Source organism: Coenobita brevimanus, chromosome 63 (genome assembly GCF_032717465.1).
Source record: "Coenobita brevimanus isolate Jiangsu-jjx chromosome 63, ASM3271746v2, whole genome shotgun sequence".
Taxonomy (NCBI): domain Eukaryota; kingdom Metazoa; phylum Arthropoda; class Malacostraca; order Decapoda; family Coenobitidae; genus Coenobita; species Coenobita brevimanus.
Window position 1 is genome coordinate 28,053,293 of NC_137016.1, and position 25,404 is coordinate 28,078,696.

Sequence of the window (25,404 nt, forward strand, 5' to 3'; positions counted from 1 at the left end):
GTGATATCCGAGTCACCCAAGGAAGAGGAAAGGCTTGTCACGGTCATTTTAGGCAACATTTTCTTTGGTATTGATATGCAAAAGTGCCCTCAGAGCCAAAATAATCAGTCAGTACCCCAGTTGCTTCATCTTTGGCCTCAGCCAGCTGACAGAAACTTCATTACCAGCCCACCAGCCTTTGTTTTAAGGCAGCTATCAACTGATACTGAGTTAAGTACCCCTCTGATGTCTTCTGGTCCCATCTGATTTGTCAGGGCATCAGCACTGCTCTTTGGTTTGACAATCAGTACATGCTGACTATGAATGGCTTTTTTCTGGCCATGAGCACTGATCTCAGTCACTCCCCCAGGCAGATCCTTCCTTTCCTCCACGAGAGACCTGCGAACAGCATCTGCAAATGACTTGGCCTGATCTTGCGTGACTGCTGTGGGTGATGAGACCATGGTCTCTAGTGCCTCCAGTCTATTTGAAATGTCTCTGATTGCCTGAAAGATCGGGCCAATAACTTTATTGTCAAACTCCTTCTTGGTACTACTTCCTCCACCAGGCAAGACCTCGTCCGCTGGTGTAACACACTGGCTACGCAGCCAGCGAAAGCCCAGCTGGTGGCTCTTCTTCATAAATGGATTGTCGCCTGCATCCAAATTTTCACAAGCCATATGAACCCTCTCACTGCAGTAGGCACACTTCAGTGCTTGTGCACTTTTTGCTACAGACTTACTGCAGTGAGGGCACTGGTGTTGTTTGCTCATGGTAATGGAGAACAAAAACAAAACAAAACGACAACATCAACAGCAAAAAGTATATACAATACTACCCGGGATAAACCCAGGTAGCGCCGCCCCCTGTTTGTGTCACCCTAATTTAGGAGAAAAAAAAGAAAACTGAAAAAAAACACAAAGAACAGAAATGGAAAAAAACAGAGTGTCTGTGAGGTCACCACGAGCAGGTGGGGTACGACTTGACTACCCTTCTAGGAAAGGTAACCCAAATCGAGGTGCTGCCAAAGTGCTGAGATGGTATTGACAACTTTTCCCAATTCGAGCTTTATAGCAGCAGCAAATACGTCACTTACGGAAGACCTTATTGGTTACGATACTGCCACTGCTCTGGAAGAGTTATGTGAAGTAGACAGAGGAAAAGCAAATGGTCCTGACTGAATTTTAGGTTGGGTGCTACATGAATGTGCAGATTTTTTTTTTTTTTTTTTTTTTTTTTTTTTTTTTAAATATGCAAGAAAGAAGGAACCAAAGGCCAGGAGCCTGCAAATCATTCCTTCCAAGAAAAAACAAAAACAATACAAAAGAGAGCCAAATTCAAGATTCATTCATTTCGAGATGCCTGGACACACTGTTTGAAAGACTGGAGATCATAAGAAGTAGGAAATACAGACAGAGGGAGACAGTTCCATAGTTGACCTGTTGCGTAAATGAAGGACTGGGAGTAACGATAGACTCTTGCATTAGAGAGTTGGACAGAAAAGGGATGAGGGTTTGTTGCTTGACGGGTGCTATGCACCCGTTGTAGAAGTGGAGGGATGCAAGCAGACAGTTCAGAGGAGCTGTGACCATTGAAGTAGTGATAGAAAAGAGATAAAGATGCAACAGTGCACCGAAGAGACAGAGGTTGAAGGGAGCCAGTAAGAGGAGGAGAGTTAATGAGACGAAAAGCCTTTGACTCCACCTAATTGAGAAGAGCTGTATGTGGGGCGCCATCCCACACATGTGAGTTGTACTCTACACGGGTGAATAAAACCCGTATATAAAGTCAACATCTGTGCAGGGGTAAAGAAGGTATGGAGTCGACTTAGCACGCCCAGTCTCTTGGAAGCATGTTTTACAAGAGATGCAATATGATCTTTCCAAGATAAGTCCCCAGTGAATGAAACCCCGGGCATGTTCAAGGATGATGCAGGATTGTGCTGGATATTATTAAACATCAGTGGGTACTCCTGTGGAAGATTGTTTCAGGTTGATAGGTGTAAAAACTGAGTTTTTGATGTATTAAAAACAACAAGATTATTTTTACCCCAGTCAGAGATACGAGTCAAGTCAGACGTTAGGTGTGCCATAGCCTCATCCCTTGTGTTGAAGTAACTGCTGAGATGGACATTGCGAGAACCGAATGGAAAGGTGAAGGGTGGAATCTTCAGTGTACAAGTGGATAGGGTTAGATGTACAGCTTGGAAGTTCATTGATGAATAAAAGGAAGAGAGTTGGTGATAGGACAGAGCCCTGAGGAACACCACTGTTGATAGATCTAGAAGAAGAACGATGGCTGTCTAAAACAACGGCTATAGAATGACCAGAAAGGAAGCTAGTGATGAAGGCACAGATAGAAGGATAGAAACCCTAGAAGGGCAGTTTGGAAATTAAAGATTTATGCCAGACTTGATTGAAAGCCTTTTAGATGTCAGGTGCAATGGCAAAGCTTTCTTCAAAGTCCTGGAAGGAGGATGACCAGGAGTCTGAAAGGTAGGTGAGAAGATCACCAGTGGAGCGTCCCTGATGGAACCCATACTGATGATCAGAAAGAAGGTTGTGATAGGAAAGATGATTTAAAGTTTTTCTATTGAGAATTGACTCAAAAACTTTTGAGATACAGGATGTCAAAGCAATTGGACGGTAGTTAGAGGGTTGGGAATGGTCACCCTTCTTTGGGACCGGCTGAATGAGAGCAAACTTCCAGCAAGAAGGAAAGGTACAAGTTGAAAGACAAAAGCAAAATGATTTACCTAGGTAGGGTGTAAGCACAGAAGCACAGTTCTTGAGGACAATAGGAGAGACTCCATCAAGCCCATATGCCTTGTTAGTATTAAGGCCAGTGATGGCAGAAAATACATCAGCTGAAGAAATTTTAATGTCAGCCATGAAGAAGTCAGAGAGGGGAAGTAATGGAGGAACAGCACCAGAATCATCCAAGGTGAAATTGGAGGAGAAAGTCTGAGCAAAGAGATCTGCTTTATCAGTAGAAGAAATAGCTACAGAGCCATCAGAGTAGAAAAGAGGAGGGAAGGATGATGAGGTAAAGTTGTTAGAAAGGTTTTTGGCAAGGTGCCAGAAGGAGCTGGAAGAATTCGAGTTAGAGGGTTGAGAGCATTTAGTACAGATGAAATCATTTTCAGCAGAGCGAAGAACAGACTTAGCATGATTCCGGGCAGAAACATAAACAAGATGTGATTCCGGGATGGGTTGGCTCTGGTACCTTTTATAGGCCCTCTCCTTGTTGCGGATAGCATTAGAACAAGCGTGATTAAACTAAGGCTTTCTTGCATTAGTCAAAGGAAATGAGAAGGGAATGTATGCTTTCATGCCCGGAGAGAATAACCTCCGTAATGCACAAAGCACACTCAGATGGCTCCTAGCCATGGAAGCAATAGTCATTCCAGGGAAAAAGAAGTACTGCCTGAGGGCCTCCCAATCCGCAGCTCCAAAGTGCCACTGTCGATGTTTCTTTGGGGGGTCCATAGACCGTACCGGAGCGATAGGACAGGTCAAGGTAATAAGGTTGTGATCGGAGGAGCCCAACAGAGAGGAAAGATTAACAGCGTAAGCAGAAGGATTAGTTGTAAGGAAGAGGTCAAGTATGTCGGAGCTCTCTCCAAGGCAGTCAGGGATGCGGTTAGGGTGCTGTACAAGCTGCTCTAGGTCATTAAGGATAGAAAAGATGTAAGTTTGTTCACCAGGTGGATCAGTGAAAGGAGAGGAGGGCCAAAGGTGGTGGTGAACATTGAAATCTCCTAGAATGGAGATTTCAGAGAAAGGAGAAATGGATAGAATGTGTTCCATCATAGAAATAAGATAGTTGAAGAATTTTTCATAGTAGAATTAGGAGATAAGTAAACCGCGATATATTTAGTCATAGAATGACAGGAAAGCTGATACCAGAGAGTAGAGAATTCAGAAGAATCAAGTTCAGGAACACAAGAGCAAGATAAATCGTTGCATACATATACTCAACAGCCACCATTGGCTTTGAAATGATTATAGAGAAAGTAGGAAAATGGTTTGTTATCAGTTGCCTCAGACAGCTGAGTCTTTGTCAGACCATTTTATTTAATATTCAAGGAATCCTTGGGTCAAGGTAAACTACCTGATATTTGGAAGAAAGCAAACATTGTACCCCTATTCAAGAAAGGGAATAGACAAAATCCATTCAACTACTGACCAGTATTGCTGACCACTGTTGTAAAATACTAGAAGTGCTGATAAGGAAAGTTTGGGTAAAACATCTAGAAGAACGCAGTATGATAACAGAGAGGCAGTTTGGTTTTAGAAAGGGAAAATCATGTGTTACTAATCTGTTAAGCTACTATGATAGAGTTACTGAAACATTACAGAAAAGAGAAGGATGGGTGGACAATATCTATTTAGATTATAAGAAAGCATTTGACAGAGTACCACACCAAAGGCTTTTATGGAAACTGTACCATCAAGGAGGTATCCAAGGCAATCTGTTGTGTTGGATACAGGATTTTCTTAGAAAAAAGAGAAATGAAAACAATATTAAAGGGAAATTACTTATCATGGAGGGAAGTGACCAGCGGAGTTCCACAGGGCTCAGTGCTGGCACCAATTATGTTTTTAGTTTATATAAATGATATAGACAGTAACATTGGAAATGGGGGCTATCTAAATATGTTTGTGGATGATGCAAAAATTCAAAGGAGAAGTACTAACACAGATCCTTGCAAAGAGCTGCAAGAGGAATTAAATAAGCTTCATGAATGGAGCAATAAATGCAAATGGCATGCAATGTGGACAAGTGTCATGTAATTAAATTTGGTAAAAGTGAGAAAAGATCAGATTGGGATTATAAGTTAGGAAGATCAACCCTACACATATCAGAAAGAGAGAAGGACCTAGGAGTAATTATCAATAACAGACTATCTGCAGATGGCCATATCAGTGAGAAGGTACATAACATTTACACATTGCCAGCTAGTATGAGAATAGCATTCACATATATAAGTAAAGACATGTTGAGAAAAATAATATCATCATTCATCAGACCAACCCTGGAATATGCGTCAGTAGTATGGAATCCTCATCTCAAAAGACACATAGATAAGATTGACAAAGTACAAAGGGCAGCTACAAGATTGATACCAAGCTTAAGGGATCTAAGCTATGAAGAAAGATTAGGAAAATTGAATCTACCACCACTACAGGAGAGAAGAAAAAGAGGAGACATGATTATGCTATATAAATGCATCTCAGGGGGAACGAAAATAGACATAAATGAATATATAACCTGTGGGGAAGCATCAGCAAGAGGACATTGCAAAAAAACGACATAAAAAGAGAGACGATAAAGACATAAGGAAATTCAGTTTCACAAACAGGGCAATTGATCAATGGAATGCACTACCAGATGAAGTAATGTGTACCAAAACTATTTACATATTTAAGGATATGTTTGATAAAAATGGTTTAATGCACAGCACAGTATGAGCTTAACTCATTTCTGTAAAGATGCAATTAGGTAAGAACAATTAAGTAAGAATCCCCCCCCCAAACACACACACACACACAGATCACCAACGGAGACAGGGCTCCTTGTGGATCGTGGGGAAATAATCGCCCAGTCAGCATCGAAAAGGAGACCAGCCTATTGTGATTATGTAAATGAGTGCGTGAGTGATGGTCCCGTCAGACATTAGTTAAAAAACAACAAAAAAAACTCAGGTTTCGGTCATAAAGAGCACAAGACACAGTGGAAATACAAAGTTTCCTTATGGTTGCATCATGGCAGAAAGGGATCGTTCATTGTTTACATCTGGTGGCGGGGAATTTGCGGGCTTCTCCGATGAAGATATGGGTAATGGAAGTACTAAACTGAACCAAACTAGAGCAGCAGAAGTGGAGACAATGGCAGAGAGGAATGTCCAGGAGTTAAAAAAGGTATTGTCATTACTTAGAGAGTTGCAGGAATGGAGCTTAGAACAAGAGAAAGAGATTAAAGTACTGCAGAATAACTTAGGAAAAGTATGCACATGCAGTGCTGAACAAAAATGAGAAGTTAAAGAATTAAAACTGAGTAACGGAGCTGCCTCAAATGAAATAAAACACCTCAAGAGGGAAAATAAGATTTTGGAAGAAGAAAGAGACAGGATGAAAAGTAAACTAGATGAGTATGAATCAAAATCAAGGATGCAAGATGAACATATTATGGAAAGCTAGGAGCAACGCAATAGATGGAAGAAAATTAAAGAGGAAGGAAATGTAGATATGAAAGAAATTATAGAACAACAAAGCAGGGAAAAGGTGGAGAAGGAAGTGGTTAGGATACTGAGAAGTAGAGAATCTTTAGTCAGGGATGTTGCAGATAAGAAAAAATGTGTGATAATTTCAGGAGTAAAAGAAAAATGTATGACAGTAAGATCAGAAAGGGAAGGAGAAGAACTGAGTAAGGTTAAAGAGATAACATCAGTAGTTATGGAGGGTAACAACGAAGCTCAAGAAGAGATTGAAGAAGAGTTTAGGTTAGGAAAGTAAGGGGAAGGAGGGGCGAGACCACTTAAGGTAAAATTTAAGTCTCAGGTAATGGTAAATGAAATCATCAACAGAACATGGAAATTATCAGACAAAGAGGGGTTCAAGAATGTTTGGATAAGGAGAGATGCAAATGAGGAAGAAAGAGCTAAGGTAAAGGTGCTAGTAAAGGTAGCAAGGGCAAAAAACAATCAGACAGCAGAGGGAGAGAAGACAGTGTTCTGTTGGAGAGTTATGGATCAAAAATTAAGGAGGTGGTACCAACGGAGAGGGGGAGAGAAGAGGGAATAAAAAACAACGAAAAAAGTTTGAAAGTGGCATATACTGATGTTGATGGTTTAAAAGTTAGAAATCAACGATTTCTTGAGGGTACATGAATCAGAAGTTATGTGCTTTGTAGAGATCAAGTTAAGAGAGGATGTTGATATCCATATGGGAGATGTTAAATAAAAACTGTGGAGAAGAGACAGAAAAGAAAAAATGGGAGGAGGAGTGATGATAGCAGTGAGGAACAACATAAATGTGGATACTGTGGAAATGGGAGAGGGTAGGGCTGAAGTGATAAATATGAAATTAGAAACTGGAGACAATGGTAAGAGAGATATGGCAGTAGTATATGTTCCTCCTAAGAAAAGAGCATGGAATGACGATGAATACCAGGAGATGTCAGACATGGTTAATTATCTACAGAAAGTGATTGAGAAAAGCAACAATATAATTCTAATGGGTGATTTTAATTGTAAAGAGGTGAACTAGGAGGAATGGGACTCAGCAGGCAGTAAAGATTTGTGGGGAACTATATTGTTAAATATAGCATTGCATAATGTAATGAGCCAGTGGGTCAAAGAAGAGATACGATTCCGAGGTCTTGACACACCAGCAAGACTAGATTTACTGCAAACCAAATAGCCTGATGTAATCGAATCTTTGAAATATCTGTGTCCTACAGGAAAAAGTAATCATGTGGTCATTGAGTTCCAGATGATAAAAAGGAATGTGGTGCCAAGAGACGAGCTTTAGAGGTACGGAAGATACAACTTTGGGAAAGCTAACTTTACAAGATTCAGAAAATTTTTCGATAATGCGGATTGGAGAAAATTCAGAGAAACAAGAGAGATACAGAGGAAGTGGGATCTCTTTCTAGACCTCTATAATTAGGGAGTGGAAAAATTTGTTCCAAGAGTAAGTGGGAAAGAAAACAAGAAAAAGGATTGGTTTAACAGAAGGTGTATGATAGCAAAAAAAGATAGGGACATGGTGTGGAACAACTGGAGAAAGAGAGGTAATAATAGAACAAAAGAAGACTATAAAAGAACTAGAAATGAATATACAAGAATACGTAGAGAGGAAGAAAGGAATTTTGAAAAAGGTATAATTGACAAATGTAAGGAAGAACCCAAATTGTTTTATAGATTGGCCAACGGCAAATTGAAACAAAAGGAAAGAATCACCAAACTGGAAGTAGAAGGAGAGGTCTATAAAGATGCGGTAATGCTAGCTGAAATAATGAACAAATGTTTCCAATCGGTTTTCACAAAGGAAAGGGATTTTGTGGAGGGGGAGGGAGTGACTAGAAATGTAGTGATAAAAGATGTAAAAGTGAAAGTGCAGGAAGTGTATAAATTACTGAAGACTCAAGTGTGAGGAAAGCCTCAGGACCAGATGGAATCTGAGTACTGTAGCAGAGGTAGGCAGCCCTGCCCAGGGAAGTACTACCGCCAAGGTAACAGGAGACCCAAGGAATAGCCTGGATTCCATTTTCTCTCCTAGGCCTTAGTAGCTGGTTACACATCTTTCTGCCTGAAACATCAGTGGGCATCAGGCTGCCCTCTTTACACAACACACGCATCCACATCATATCACATTGCCGTAAATCAGCTATCCTCTCTCCATAGAACACCGATCTTGTCATTACATATCATACACATTCCATAACACATCCCTGCTTTCCCCCTTATAAAAAGAACCATGGCTGCTGCTGTACTGAGAATTAGTGCAGTGGTTTCTCGAGTGACCCCCACTGCCAGGTCTGGGTCGTCTGCACTGGGCCCTCCCGTTCGCCATCAAGCGACTGTGCCACCTCCAGGGTTGCGGTGCCCTAAATCTGTTAATCATTGCAGTAAAATTTTCTTTTGCAGTATTAGGGGACTTCACTCCAATATCAACTCTGTTCAAAATATCCTCCAGTTTGAATCCCCAGATCTGCTATTTCTGACAGAGACACAAGTAAGCCCCACATCTGATTTATCTAGATTTAATATTCCTGGTTATATCTTGTTTCTCTGTGGTAGGTGAGGGCGCTCACCATCCACTCACTCGATGTAGTGCTGCTGTCAGGTGTCTGCCCTTTTCTCTCCTCCATCCTTCTTGCCTTCCATCCTCTTCTGTCTTTCTTTCCTTCATTCTTTCCTTGCCCTTCTGCCTACGGGTAACTTTACACTGCCTGTTCTGTCTTTCTTTCCCTCATTCTTTCCTCTTCCTTCTGCCTGTGGTGACTCAACACTGAGTGACAAGCCAAATGGTTTCCTGTACACCAGGAAACCAATTACTATGCTGGGTGGTAACCATATAACCAAATTTTGGCACCTGGTGGTTTAGTGGATAATTGTTGGGATCCAATCGGATTGAGCCGGTGAAGGTTTATATCCAAGGGATGGTTGGGGTTGATTGCTCATGTAATGCCACTCAGGGATGAGTGAGGCCAGTCACTCTCATCTTAAATATCGGGACTAACTTAGCCCCGGGCTCCTATGCTCCTCATGGGCCAATGTAGGATTGGATGATGGATGGATGTATGGATATCTTGATTCAAAATTTCAGACCCAGAGGAGGTGTATGTTGCCTTGCTAAATCAGAAAGTGCCCTGGAGGGCATTACTAAATTTAATTGTCCATATTTCGACTATTCCATATACAAAATAAATTCTTTTGGTAAAATTATGTATTCATTCTCAGATCTTTAGTGGAAAAGTTTCTAGAGAAGGGAAAGAAGTTGTATGCGGCTTTCATGGATTTGGAGAAAGCATATGACAGGGTGGATAGACTAGGATTGTGGAAAGTGTTAAGAATATATGGAGTAGATGGGAAGTTGTTGAATGCTGTGAAGAGTATGTACGATGGTGCGAAGGCTGCAGTGCGTGTGGATGGTGAACTAAGTGAATTTTTCTCTTTGAAAGTTGGGTTGAAACAGGGATGTGTCATGTCTCCATGGTTGTTCAATCTGTACATGGATGGGGTAATAAAAGAGGTACAAGGTAGGGTAGTGGATGTTGGAGTGGCCCTGGTGAGAGAGAATAGTGTTTGGAAACTCCCTGTACTGTTGTTTGCAGATGATACTGTGTTGTTGAGTGAAGACGAAGGGGAGCTGCAAGGCTTGGTGGATGAGTTTGGGAGAGTTTGTAAGAAACGGAATCTAAAGGTGAATGTAGGGAAGAGTAAAGTGATGGTCTTTGAGAGAGGTGAAGTCAGTGAATGTACAGCGAGGTTGGATGGTGAGGAATTGGAAAATGTGAGTACGTTTAAGTACTTGGGTAGTGTGATGAGTAAGGATGGAGGTTTGGAGGGTGAAGTGCTTGAAAGGGTACAGCAGGGAAGAAAGGTTGCTGGTTCTTTGATAGCAGTGATAAGAAACAGGGAAGTGAGCGTGGAAGTGAAAAAGTTACTACATGACAGTATTGTGATACCAACTCTAACGTACGGAAGTGAAGCTTGGACATTGTTGGAAGGACACAAGTCAAGAGTGAGAGCAGTGGAAATGAGTTATTTAAGAGGAGCCTGTGGAGTCACATGGAGAGACAGGCTGACGAATGAGGATATAAAGGAGCGTTGTGGTGTTGATGTGGATGTGATAGGAAGCGTTATGAGGAACATACTGAAGTGGTTTGGCCATGTGGAGAGGATGGAGGGTGAAAGACTGACGAAGAGAGTGTATGTGAGTGAGGTGGAGGGGGAAAGAGGGAGGGGGAGGCCGAGGATGAGATGGAGGGATGGGGTGGAGAGGTATATGAGAGAGAGGGGTGTGAGTTGGGAGCAGGGGAGTGAAATGGCGGGGGACAGGGCGACTTGGAGGCGATTTGTTTGTGGCCACCCCAAACGGGACTGAGGCGTCTGGCAATAGATAGATAGATAGATGTATTTTTGTTGTGTTTATCTTTCCCCTAATGCCTCTCCAGAGCCAAGTTTATTTGACTCTGTGTCTTCATGACTATGTGTCCTCAACATTAATACTGCATCAGAAATTACTATTCTGTGTGATTTTAACCCCTTATGGGCAGGCAACTTATCGGTTATACCACCGTGTGGGGTGGCATATTTTTGGAAGAATAAATGTATCAAGGAATAAGCCTAAACATGCATAAATCAATGAAAATGGATGAAAAACGAAGGCATGAGGTGTTACATGCATGGTAATACATCTCTGCTGGCTGTGGGAGGAGGAGGGGAGGAGTGAGGAAGGAGAGCAGGCAGGCAGCTTATCACCAGGCGCGCCTGGGGCGAGGCTAGCAAGCTATTCACTCATTTGCTTTTTCTTCACCACTGAACACCATATTCATCATTTATGCTTTATTTACACAATTCATTGTTTTCAAAATCTTATGTATGTGTTTTCTATTTTACTTCAACACTCATAACAATATAACTTACATACATTTTATATATATATATATATATATATATATATATATATATATATAAATCCCTCTAATATCCGAACGCCCAATATCCAAACATCCCCACTAACTGAACATAATCGTCTCGGGATCCAATATTCCCAAAATGGGCCAAAATCTGCAAAAAATTCGAAAAAAATCTGACTTTTTTTCCTCCCGTAATTTGAAATTGTCACTTGGCGCCAAACAGCTGTTACACCATGGTCTCTTCACCCCTTCCTTCCTCCCCCTCCCCCCTCCCCCCTCCCCTGTCAGGGTTGCCATTTGGTATTTTTCATTACCAAGTGTGGGCCAATTTGGTAATGAAAAATTCGTTTGGTAATGAATCAGAATAATGCATTACCAAATGGATTTTTCACATGTACGAGGATACACAGGATGGAGATGGTGGATTGTTTGCTCTCTAATTAATCTCCTACCCTACATAGCGTGAAAATAATCAACATGGTAGGGGGGTTTTCAAGAATACTCCCCCAGTATCCCTGCTTGTCGTAAAAGGCGACTAAAAGGGTTGGCGGAGGGTTAGTGCCCCTCCCCGGAAAACAACTAACTAAAAAAACAAACAAGAATCCTCGGACAAGGACTGACCAAACGATGACGACCCAGGACCGGACAAAGGACTTGGTAATGAGTACATGGAATGTAAGAGGAGCGAATGATGAGGTGAAAGAGAGAGAGATTGTCCAGGTGCTTGAGGGTGCAAAAGTGGATGTATGTGGAATAACTGAAACAAAATGGTGAGGAGAAAGTGTGAGAGAATGGGAGTATGGATGGGGTATATGTGCAGGAGTAGGTGAGAATGAGAGGGCAAAGGAAGGAGTATGTATAGTTGTGAGTAAAAGATGGAAGAGGAGCATAAGACAGTATGGATCAGTTGGGTCAAGGATTGTTTGGGTAAAGTTGAAAGTTGGAATACAAATGTGGGCGATTGTGTGTGTGTATGCACCAACGCAAGATCATGCTAGAAGAGTGAGAGAAGAGTTCTGGACAAATGTGGAAGTGTGCATGGAAAAGTTTGGAAGGAATGAAAGAGTGTTTTTGATTGGTGATATGAATGGTAAAATTGGGAATGTGAAGGTGGATGGAATAGTTGGTGAGTGGGGTGTGCCTGCTGAGATAGATGAGAATGGGAGTGCGTTAGTGGACATTTGTGCTGGGAGGGGGTTGGTGATAGCCAATACCCTCTTCAGGCATAAAATGATCCACAGGTATACATGGCGAGTGATGAGAAGGGTGGGTGGTGAACTGAATGAAAGGAAGGCAATGATTGATTATGTGTGTGTGGATGAAAGGTTGCGAAGATGTGTAAAGGATGCAAGAGTATATAGAGGTTGGGGGAGTGGACTTTCTGACCACTACTTGGTGGTGGCCAGAATTAGAATGCAAGTTAGATGGAGGAATAGGAGAAGGGAAAGACGAGAGGAAGGAGTAGTTGCAAGGAGAGTGGCAAGGTTACAAGAGGATAAGAAAAAGGCAGAGTATAAGGGAGAAGTAGAGGAATGTTTGGGCAAATATGAATTGGAGCAGATGGGAGACGTGGAAGGTGTGTGTAAGATATTTACAGAAGAAATATGTGCAGCATGTGATGTGGTGTGTGGAAGGAAGAGAAGACGGAGGGGGGTGCAAGGAACAGCGTGGTGGACTGAAGAGGTGAAACAGGCTGTGGCACAAAAGAAGAAAGCATACAGTGAATGGATGAGAAATAGGGGCATGGAAGAAGTTGAGAGGTGGAAGAGAGAGTTATATGTGGAAAGAAAGAGAGAGGTGAAAAGATTAGTAAGAGAGAGTAAGAAGAGAGTGGATGAGGAATTTGGAAGGAATTTGAGTGTAAAGTGGAGGGACTGTAAGAAAATGTTCTGGAGAGAAGTGAAAAGAGTAAGACAGGGTGGAAGTGAAGTTAGCAGGGGAGTGAAAGATAAAAATGGTAGATTACTAGTGGAGAAGGGAGAAAAAGTGAGCAGATGGAGAGAACACTTTAAGGAATTGTTGAACGTAGAGGATGGAAGTAATGCGAATATAAGTGGCTGGGGAATGGCTGGGAGAAGGAGGGAGGTGAGAAGACAGGAAGAAATCAGTAGGATAGAAGTTGTGGAAGCAATGAAGAAAGTTAAATCGGGGAAAGCCCCAGGAATTGCTGGAGTGTATGGTGAAATGCTGAAGCATGGGGAAGAGATAGTAGTAGAATGGATGTGGAAGATGTGCAGATTGGCCTGGGAGGAAGTTAGAGTCCCGGAGGATTGGAAGTCAGGTATAATTATTCCCTTGTACAAAGGAAAAGGGGAAAAAGAAGTGTGTGGTAATCATAGGGGCATTTGTCTTCTTTGTATAATAGGAAAAGTGTATGGTAGGATACTTAGAGACAGAGTTAGAGAAAGAACAGAGAAATTAGTTGGAGAAGAATAGGGAGGCTTTAGGAAGGGAAGAGGTTGTGTAGATCAGATATTCATTCTTAGATCTTTAGTGGAAAAGTTTCTAGAGAAGGGAAAGAAGTTGTATGCGGCTTTCATGGATTTGGAGAAAGCATATGACAGGGTGGATAGACAAGGATTGTGGAAAGTGTTAAGAATATATGGAGTAGATGGGAAGTTGTTGAATGCTGTGAAGAGTATGTACGATGGTGCGAAGGCTGCAGTGCCTGTGGATGGTGAACTAAGTAAATTTTTCTCTTTGAAAGTTGGTTTGAAACAGGGATGTGTCATGTCTCCATGGTTGTTCAATCTGTACATGGATGGGGTAATAAAAGAGGTACAAGGTAGGGTAGTGGATGTTGGAGTGGCCCTGGTGAGAGAGGATAGTGTTTGGAAACTCTCTGTACTGTTGTTTGCAGATGATACTGTGTTGCTGAGTGAAGACGAAGGGGAGCTGCAGGGCTTGGTGGATGAGTTTGAGGGAGTGTGTAAGAAACGGAATCTAAAGGTGAATGTAGGGAAGAGTAAAGTGATGGTCTTTGAGAGAGGTGAAGTCAGTGAATGTACAGCGAGGTTGGATGGTGAGGAATTGGAAAATGTGAGTACGTTTAAGTACTTGGGTAGTGTGATGAGTAAGGATGGAGGTTTGGAGGGTGAAGTGCTTGAAAGGGTACAGCAGGGAAGAAAGGTTGCTGGTTCTTTGAAAGCAATGATAAGAAACAGGGAAGTGAGCATGGAAGTAAAAAAGTTACTACATGACAGTATTGTGATACCAACTCTAACGTACGGAAGTGAAGCTTGGACATTGTTGGAAGGACACAAGTCAAGAGTGAGAGCAGTGGAAATGAGTTATTTAAGAGGAACCTGTGGAGTCACCTGGAGAGACAGGCTGACAAATGAGGATATAAAGGAGCGTTGTGGTGTTGATGTGGATGTGATAGGAAGTGTTATGAGGAACACACTGAGGTGGTTTGGCCATGTGGAGAGGATGGAGGGTGAAACACTGACGAAGAGAGTGTATGTGAGTGAGGTGGAGGGGGGAAGAGGGAGGGGGAGGCCGAGGATGAGATGGAGGGATGGGGTGGAGAGGTATATGAGAGAGGGGTGTGTGAGTTGGGAGCAGGGGAGTGAAATGGCGGGGGACAGGGCGACTTGGAGGCGATTTGTTTGTGGCCACCCCAAACGGGGTTGAGGCGTCTGGCAATAGATAGATAGATAGATTATATGTATTTCCACTTGTATATATAATTAGTGAAGAATAAATGCTAGCTTTACGAATTTGGTAATGAAAAGTTAAATTTGGTAATGAAACTTGAGGCGATTGGTAATGTGGCCGTTGCGATCTGGCAACTCTGTTACCCCGCCGTCATCAACAGTCACAGCCAAATTCTGATCGAGAGCAGATGCTTATAGCCGTGCAAGCCACATGTGCTTGCTTTTTGTGAATAAACAGTGATTAAACTGCAATACCTTGCCACTAGAACAGACAGGAATTTACAGTGTTGTGCATTGTTAAGAATTTAGAGTGCAGAGGATTAACTGTGGACTGGAAACTGGCGGTTCAAATCAGTCCAGGAGCCATGGACTTGTAAGTACCCAGAATGTTTAATATTGTATAAACTCACCTCTTAAACCTCATTTTATGGTTCTTTTGCATTTATTTCAGTCTTTTATGTCCCTTATTGGTGTGATTTGGGTCTTAAATAGGTGCAATGCATGTCCAGAGGGAGTTGTATAGGTGTTTTTCTGAGTTCTGGTCCATAAGTACAAGTCCAGGAGGCTAGGCCCCAGTATCCGGACAGGATCACTATCTGGACATGCCTTTGGCTCTATTACGTCGGATATTGGAGGGATTACTGTATATATACATATTTATATATCCATCCATCCATCATCCAATCCTACATTGCCCCATGAGGAGCGTAGGAGCCCAGGGCTAGGCAGTTGGTCCCGACATTTAAGATGAGAGTGACCAGCCTCACTCATCCCTGAGTGGCATTACATGAGCAATGAACCCCAACCATCCCTTGGATATAAACCTTCACCGGCTCAATCCGATTGGAGCGCAATAATTATCCACTAAACCACCAGGCACCAAAATTTGGTTATGTGGTTACCACCCAGCGTAGTAAATGGTTTCCTGGTGCACAGGAAACCATTTGACTTGTCACTCAGTGTAGAGTCACCCACAGGCAGAAGGAAGTGGAAAGAATGAAGGAAGGAAAGACAGAAGAGGGAGTGTAAAGTCACTCGTAGGCAAAAGGACGAGGAAAGAATGAAGGAAAGAAAGACAGAAGAGAATGGAAGGAAAGAAGGATGGAGAGAAAAGGGCAGACACCCAAGAGCGGCACTACATCGAGTGAGTGGATGGTGAGCTAATATATATATACAAGGTATATATATATATATATATATATATATATATATATATATATATATATATACTATTTTACTTGTTTCAGGGCTTGGGAGAGTAGAGGGAAGGACAGTAGGTGACAAGGATGCCTCATCACCAAATTTCACGAATAAATTAGGACCGAAAATGGCTGGACGTTACGTAACGTCGCCCGCCTGTTAGGGATTAATGTGCATATTGTTGAATGGTTCACTTATTCAGCCAGAACTGATGACTCTGGTCTTGAATGTGAGCTATTTGCAGACTCAGTTAACCCACCGCGTCCCGACGACATATGGATACGTCACCACGTTTTGTCACGGTGACACCCAACGACGTATCCATACGTTATGCAATTGCGCGGTCTGTCATTTGCACATTTTTCAGGTTTCACAGGTGATTTTTGGTAGGCATATGTAGGAGACCTTCCTGTACCCAGTGCCAGGTGGGAATAATGCCTGGCCCCACCTGACCTCCCCTCCCCCCCAGCATGCCATTTTCTCAGCAACTAACCTATTAGCAGTGACCTGGCCGTAAAGACATGTCACACCACGGTCTCTCCAATGACGAAATTCAAGGTGAAAGTGATTCCTGAGATGGAGGACAAAGGAAGAAATAAACCAGAGGAAGAAACAAGCAGAAGTGATCAGGCGGTAATGTCGTAAAAGAAGGTGCAATATGTTGATGTTTTTGGTGAGTGTACAACGATTATATTGTCTATATTATTGTCTGAAAACCAATATACTCTTGTACTACGTATAAATTTGCACCAAATGAATAAATATCAAACTAGTTATGAATGGTTTGAAATAGCTACCCCTCTCATAGAAAACGTTTTCTCTTGAGCCTGGCCTGAGAGAACACGCTAACAAGGTAAAGGTACTCTTACTTCTACCATATTTCTAAACTCAACTGAGCACTTTCTTTCTTAATTTTTTAAGTTTCTCATAAAAAGCGGAGGTTTTAGCCAAAAAAAAAAAAAACTTTTCTAAACCTGCCAGGATTGGGGGGGGGGGGCATTGGTGAAATCTCTGCCGGGACGGAGCGGGTTAATCTCACCCAGTTAGTCAGTCAACCCACCCGTGTACCAGACATCCCCGATCAAAACCCACCTATTGGGCTTGTTTCTAACAACCAATTCAGATAATTATGATGTCGAAGTGAAGTCCTCCCTCGGATCCTCGGATCATTGTCTGATTCAAGCCACCAGTTTAACACCTACCACACCCTCCTGCTCTGAACCTGTCGTGGTAGCTAAATGGCACTATGACAGGGCAGACTCGGAGGGACTCCAAAATTTTTTCATGGATGCTCCTTTGACCTTTTTCTCCCAAGATGCAAATTCCACATTGAGCCACATACAGGATTTCATTAAAGTCGGCATGAAAATATTCATTCCCCATCATAGTTACAGAAGATGTAATTCTCCTAAATGGTTTGACCACAATTGTGCTAGAGTAATAGAACATCAAACAATAACCTATAACACTTATACAAGGACTCAAACCAAAGAAGCCTTTAACTGTTATAGAGATATCAGAAACTATGGCAAAACTATTATCAGTCTCTCTAAATCAAACTTTCTACATAGACAGGCTAACAAACTACTAAATCCCTAATTCATTTAAAACAAACTTCATTATCACCTCTTCCATTCCACTGTTACAGTCCCCTAATGGTAATCTAGTAAGTGACCCATGTGGAAAAGCCAGTGTTCTTGTTGACATTTTTTCAACAAGCTCAACCCTAAACACAGAAAATCACAATATTTCTCTACTTGATTTTGATTCCCATCAAATACCTCCTTTCTTGATTTACACCAGATTCGTACAAGCAGTATTACAGAATCTCTCAGCAGGCAAAGCTACTGGTCCGGATGAAATTCCTTCAATAGTACTTAAAAATTGCTCCTCAGTGTTGGCTTCTGTATTAGCAAAATATTTCCGCTTATGCATCCATACCTCAAGTTTTCCAGCCTCTTGGAAAGAAGCAAATATCCATCCTGTTCCTAAAAAGGAGGCAGCTTCTGAGCCATCAAACGATAGACCAGTTGCAATAACTTCCATTCTTGGTAAAGTTTTAGAGACACTAGTTAACAAACACATAGTCAAGCATCTAGAAATCAATAAATTAATCAGTGATTGGCAGTGTGGATTTAGGCAAGAACATTCAACTGTAGACATTCTTTGCCTTCTTGCCCATCAGATTAACAAAACCATAGACCAACACGGTGAAACACACACAATAGCACTTGATATTTCAAAAGCATTTGACAGAGTATGGCACCGGGCTTTATTGTCTAAGATGTCACACTGTGGGCTTGCATCTCTAGTTCCTCTAATTTCTTCTTACCTTCATAATAGAAAATTATGGGTCATGGTAGATGGAATGTATTCTCAGTTTCTTTCCATAAATGCTGGTGTACCTCAGGGATCAGTTTTGGCCTAAACCCTCTTTCGCATTCATATAAATGACCTATCTGTCACTCACAACCCGATACACTCTTATGCTGATGATTCGACCCTTCACAGTTCTTTCACATTTAGTACCTCCCCTACACAATTTGATATTATAAATTCCCAAATAAACACAGCAATTTCTCTGAACCAGGACCTTTCTAAAATTAATCAATGGGGACGAAAGAATCTGGTCTGATTTAATGCTCAGAAAACTAAATACATTAATTTCTCCAATAGAAAGAATCCCTCAGACTCTTACATAATTTTAAATGATGTCAGCTCAGAAAACTAAATACATTAATTTCTGTAACAGAAAGAATCCCTCAGACTTTCACATAATTTTAACTGATGCGTCCCGTCGACGTATGGGTACATTGCAACATTTTGCATTTGCCAGTCCTGTCGACGTACTGGTACATCGCGCAATTGCAAGGTTTATAATTTGCACAATTTTCACGCGTGATTTCATACGTATACACGGGACACCTTCCTCTATTCCTGTACAAGATGCCAAGCAGGGACAATGCCTTACACCACATAACCTCCCCCCCCCTGCACGCCATTGTCTCGGCAATTCACCTGTTACCAGTGACCTGGCGAATAAAGACATTCAGGGCCAGAGTGATTCCCCAATCGATGACAATGTGTAGGACAAAGTTTACATAGCATTAGAGGAAGAAACAGTCAGAAATGATAATCAGGTAATGTGGCAAAAAAAAAGGTCAGGTATGGTGATGAGTTAGTGAGTGAAACAATGCTTATAATGCCTATATTACTGTTTGAAAACCAATATACTCTCTTACTACATATAAATTCGTACCAAGTAAATAAATAAATACCGTTTATGAGTGGTGTGAAATAGTTACCTTCCCATAGAACTCGTTTTCTTTGGTGCCAGCCTGTTAGAAAACCCAGTAAGGTAAGGAGGAATTGCTAACTGGATCGAGTATTTTAAACCTCAGGTGAGCGATTTCTCTATGAAATTTTGATGTTTCTCACCAAAAGCGGAGGTTTTAGCCCCCCCAAAAAAATTCGAAAATACCTCGGTATTGGGGGGTGTCGGAGGTGCGAAATAGCTCGGGACGTGACGGGTTAAATAACCTTTTATGTCGTGCACGGGTGAAATAACAATGTCAATAATTCAGTTGTTTCCATTGGAGAGCGGATGCAGCACACCATGCTGGGTGAAGGAGTATTATATATACATCCACCACAAATTGACTTAGGACCTACACACAGAATTGCTGTGGGAGAGTTGTCTGTCTTTGCTTTGTGTTTCCACCTTTACAACGTGAATTTTTTGGGCAAGAAGTAACTGGCAACTCCCCTGGTGTTGGTGGAAGGTGGTGAAACACTCAGCACGTCAGTGCTTGCCCAGAAGTAGTAAGCATCCGGAAGCCTGTTGGAGCAACTGTGAAACCTGAAGGTGTTTTTCATTGAGTCCGTTAGTAGGTTAGGCCCAAATGGTTAGGGATGGTTATGAATGCAGTCCCAAGAGACTCTTCAGTGTGTGTTGAAGATTGTGGTGATATCAGCACTTGGATGTTAATTGTTTTCATTCATTCCAGGGAAGGTTGCAAGTGGACTATCTGAACACGTCTGAGCAGTACAAGGCAGAAGCCCTGTTTGCAAATGCCCGACAGATGCTGTCTCAGTACCAGGTGAAACGAGCACACAAAGAGGTTCACACCATGCCAGCTCTCTACTGGCCCTTCACCACTCTCACACCAGATAGAGAACTCCAGGAACTAGCACTCATCAGACAAACACTTAAGAACCAAGATTATGAGGAATCAGTAAGTAGGAAGTACTTATGAATATGAATATAAATATGATATGTCATTGTTACAAGGAGGGAAAGAGTGATGAATATGAATATAAATATGGTATGTCATTGTTATGGGGAGGGAAAGAGTGAGTGCATCTTGTCTCATTGTAGATGTATTGCAGGTTTAATGTGTTGTTACTGTATTTTCAGAACCATGGAAGCATGAGTTTAATTTTGATGAGCCAGCAGGGCCTGGACTATTACCACCACTATGACCGCCTTCTTCTTTCACTCCATGTTACCCTTGGCTTTCTTGGATGGATAATTCTCATGCTTTGCCATCTTTTAAAGGTGAGGAAGGTGTTAGGATGCTTTAATGGAATTTAGGGGATTCTGTGGTGATAGGTTATATATTGATGCTGTTGTAGGTTGCGTAGACACTTTTTTCTCAAATATATTGTAAATGGAGTTTGTTTTTGGTTCATGTTTTTTTTCAGTGATGTACATTCCCATCTATTTAGTACATACACATACATTTTGTTGTAGTGTTTTTTTCCAGATAAGTGGGTAATTATTGCGCTCCAGTCAGATTGAACAGGTGAAGGTTTATATCCAAGGGGTGGTTGAGATTTATTGCTCTTGTAATGCCACTCATGGATGAGTGAGGCTGGTCACTCTCATCTTAAATGTCAGGATCAACTTGCCTAGCCCCGGGCTGCTACGCTTCTCATGGGGCAACGTAGGATGGATGACGAATGAATGAATGATTAGTTTTAAGATATTGTAGGCAAAAATGTTGAGGATGGTTTTCTTTTTATTGAATAAAGCCTCTTAGAGTAAATGATAGAAGTACAAAATAAGTTCTTATATATATTTTATGCGTTTGACTCTGGGCAGAGGCTTCAGGGCCTATTCCCAAGTCCCAGTAGTCCTCCTACATCTCTACATGTCACCACTTTGGTGCAAACCCTCACCATCTGTATTGAATACATGCTAGGGCTGTCTCATACAGGACTGGTGTACTGGTATACTGGGGGTGCTTTTATGACATGTTGGTGAATCATCTGGTAGATCAGAAAAGTCTGCTTTTTAAGGAATTCAAATTCAGTAGGTTCGCACAGTGCGCGTCATCGCAGTGCGCGATTCGCATTGTGCGCGAGTGACCAAAAATCATAACCAAAAACCCTTCAATGCTTGAGTTTACTGCACAGAATGCGAGGCAGAGGCAAGGAGTGGCTCAAAAATGCCATTTTCTACTTGTGTGCGACCACCCCTCACACAGTGCGTTAAGTGTCGTCATGTTGATGCCCTGAAATTCCCGGGCATTCTACTGCGCAGCTTGGGGTACAAGGGAGCGGGTGCGCCATAACAGTCCTGGCTCGTGCACTGTACGGATCCGCTCTCTACAGCTAACATGTCATGTACAATGTGTGGTGTTTTTTGTGCTGCCTGTACTTCGCCGCACCATGGCTCCAACCCCAAGAGTTAAGAAACTTCTGACGCATGCCACCAAGTTAAAGATCATTAAGATGAAGGAGGAGGGTCAAGGAAACACTGCTATCGGGAGAACCCTAGGACTGGCTGAATCTACAGTGAGAACTGTGTGGAAGAACCATGAAGCCATAAAGGCTGTAGTGAAGACGTACGGTGCCTCTGACGTAGACGGCCGTTCGCGGGTGGGAAATCGTGCTATGATACTAATGGAGTGCTGTTTTAACACCTTCATAATGAGGAAAGAAAAGGAAGGTGTTCCACTGAATGGAAGATTTATTCGGAACCAAGCCCAGCTCTTTTACAAGGCAGCATCTCGCAGGTTAAAAGTGGAAAAACCTTTCAGGGCATTGGTTGGATGGCTGGACCGTTTTCTCAAGCGCAAGGAACTCCATTACGTGAAAGTGTCTGGTGAACGTGCCTCTGCCGATGAGCTGGCCGCGAGAGACTATCCTGCGATATTTCGAGCAATTATTGAAGAGGGACTGTACACCAAGGACCAGATCTACAACATCGATGAAATGTCGTTATATTACAAGGCCATGCCCAAATCAACTTACATCGCTAAAAGACTGAAACAAGCCCCTGGTCTCAAGCTCCAGAAGTGTAAGATGACAGTAATGTTCGCTGTAAACATGTCTGGGAGCCACAAGATGAGGCCAGTTGTTGTACACACAGCTTCACACCCAAGGTGCCACAAAAACCTCCGAACATGGATGCAAGTGGCATGTATTGGTACAAGTCCACAAATGGTTGGATGACCGGGAACATTATGGCAGACTGGTTAATGAGGCGGTGTGTCCCTGATGCCAGGGCCAAGTGTCGGGAGCTGGGCATTCCATTTAAGATGCTCCTTGTGCTTGATAACGCACCAAGTCACCCTCCATACCTTGAAGATCTTCATAAGGATTGTCGTGTTGTGTTTCTGCCCCCCCGCACGACATCACTAGTGCAGCCACTGGATCAAGAACTAATCGCCACAGTGAAACACCATAAACAAGTGTACGACTACCTACGCAGGAAGACCGACACACAAGAGGAGCTTCATGCCCTACAAGAAGATCACGACGAAGACCTTGATGAGGCATCTGCTCCCGTTCCATCTCCGCCAGCAGCTGTATCCCTACCTGCCACAGATGCCATGACTGTTGAGGGATTTTGGCATAATTGTACGGTGAAGGACGCAGTTGAATTTCTCCTACAAGCCTGGCACCAGATTACACCTGCAACGTTGAACCATGCGTGGTGAATGCTCGTGCCTCACTTATGCATCACCCAGGAGACGGCCATTCAACCACTGGCCGAGGCCGAGGCAGCAACATTGACAGCAACACAAGCTGTACCAGGTTTCGAGGACGTTACATTGGCGGACATACAAGAAGTGCACACTTCTACTGAGGAACAGCCTCCCGAGGAAGTGTTGCAACCGATAGATGAGGCTGACGCATAGCCTGACGCCAGACAGAGTCAAGTTGAGCAGCTTAGCATGATGGAAGGCAGGACTGAGCTGTGTATGTCAAACTTTAGCAAGATCCTTGCTGCCGTGGATAAGCTCAAGGAAGAGGTGAAGGAACAGGAAGTGAGCAACCTAAGAACGGAGGAACTTCTGGTTGGTATCGACAGACTCTTCCGTTTCTACACAGACAGGCACAGGGAAGATATAAACAGGAGAAGACAGACGCTCATAACAAGCTACACACACCGGGCTCAAGTTGGTGAAATTGCGGAACCATTGACATCGTCTGCTCCGGTTCCTGTTGAGGATGAAGAGGATGCAATGTCAGAAGTGTCAGCATTGGACTTTGAAGAGTTTATGGCCGAAGTGAGTGACTTTGATGCTCCTGGGGAAGGTGATCAAGAGGAGTCTGTGGAGGGAAGTGTTGGTGTGGTGGGAGGTGCTGTGGGGAGTGCGGTGCTGTAAGTGTTGCCGTGCCTCGGAACCCCTGTTATTTAAGGTCATCAGGCCTGTTGTCTACTGTTGTTAAGGTGACTACCCATATTTTTGTTATTGTAGCTATAGCTTTAGTACAATGTCTGAAACATATGACCTTTATTATGTCTCTAAGGGCCAAAAAATGTCCAGGTATGAGGGGGTACTGCCCATAATGTAATTATTCCCATAAGATTATGTATTCCTAGTACGCAAATTCCCAGTGCGCGAGGTCGTGGACTGCCCAATCTCTCACGCACTGTGTGAGCCTACTGTCCTTTAACTGTTCCCTGCCCCAGCCAGGATTCAAATCTCGGTCCATTAGGACTGCAGGCCACCTACCAATTCTGCCACTGCCTCCTATGTGCTATTTTGTAGTGCACAAAGAAATGTGGTGTAGTAGGTGGTATGGGGGATGATGAGATAGTGGTTTTGGGAGGGGACTTAAATGGTCATGTGGGTGAAGCAGCTCAAGGTTAAGAAGGAGTACATGAGGGATATGCGTATGGTATAAGGAATGCGGAAGGGGAAAGGATACTTGAGTTTGGGGAGGCAACGAACATGATTGTGTGCAACACACATTTTAGGAAAAGAGAGAGTAGGTTCATTGTGTACAAGTCTGGGGGAAATAACAGTCAGATAGATTATTTTCTGGTCAGGAGGGCTGATAGTAGGTTAGTGAGGGATGTTAAAGTTTTAGGAAGCGAGGAGTGTGTGCAGCAGCACAAACTATTGATTTGTGATATGGTGCTTGAAGAATGAGTGATGAGAAGAGGACTTATGTACAGTACCTAGGAGGAGAACATTGAAGTTGGAAAACCTAGTAGTAAGGGATGCCTTCCATAACGAGATGAGGAGAGTGATGGCTGAACTGGGAGCTGTAGACAGAGGTGTTAATGAACAGTACAGAGCCCTCAAGAAAAACCTCTTGAGAGTTACTGATGTAATATGCAGCTGGACAAGAGGCCCACCATGACATAAAGTAACTTGGTGGTGGGATGAGGGTGTAGAAGCTGGAGTTAAGGAGAAAAGAAGGCTTTTCTGGGAATGGAAGAAGGGTGGTAACAGGGAGGAATACTTGGCTGCCAAGTGTAGAGCTTGAAGAGAGGTATACAGGGCGAAGTCTGAGCCACAGAGACTTTTACTTGATAGCCCAGATCATGGAGAAAGGAAAAATATGATATTTAAGGTAGCAAATCAGATGAAGAGGGATGATCAGGATATTATAGGTGAGCAATGTGTGAAGAATGATGAAGGAAGGGTGAACAGTGGGGATATTAAAGATGCATGGAGAGAGCATTATAGCCGGTTGTTGAATGAGGAGTTTGACTGGGACAGGGAAGGGTTGGAGCCAGCAGATCCAGTGTTTGGCCCTTGGCCTTTGATTGACGCTGCTACTGTGAGTGAGGCAATAGGCAGGATGCAGGTGGGAAAGGCAGCAGGTGTGTCTGGGTTGACTGTTGAAATATAGGGGTGAGGTTGGTCACTGACCTGATAAATATGATTATATATGAGTGTGTTGTCCCAGATGATTGGTTGAAGAGTATAATTGTAAATGTGTATAAAGGGAAGGGTGATGTCCTGGAAAGAGGAAATTATAGAGGTATAAAGCTTTTAGATCAGATAATGAAGGTAGTGGAGAGTTTTAGAAGGTATGATTAGAGAAAGAGTGAATATTGATAAGATGCAGTTTGGGTTTATGCCAGGCAGGGGGACCACTGATGCCATATTCATTGTTCAGCAGCTTCAGGAAAAATATATTGGGAAGAAAAGGGATCTGTATTTTGTTT

The 25,404-nt window shown here is 42.6% G+C and overlaps 1 protein-coding gene across 1 annotated transcript in view; it reads left to right on the plus strand.

Annotated features, from left to right (window-relative positions):
- Positions 1–25,404, plus strand: part of PIG-N (Phosphatidylinositol glycan anchor biosynthesis class N) — a 216,271-nt gene that overhangs the window by 103,483 nt on the left and 87,384 nt on the right. Inside the window, exons 6-7 of the mRNA XM_080276011.1 lie at positions 19,994–20,221; positions 20,404–20,544. Of these exons, the coding sequence (XP_080132137.1) occupies positions 19,994–20,221; positions 20,404–20,544 (369 nt within the window). The remainder of the gene's footprint in view (positions 1–19,993; positions 20,222–20,403; positions 20,545–25,404) is intronic.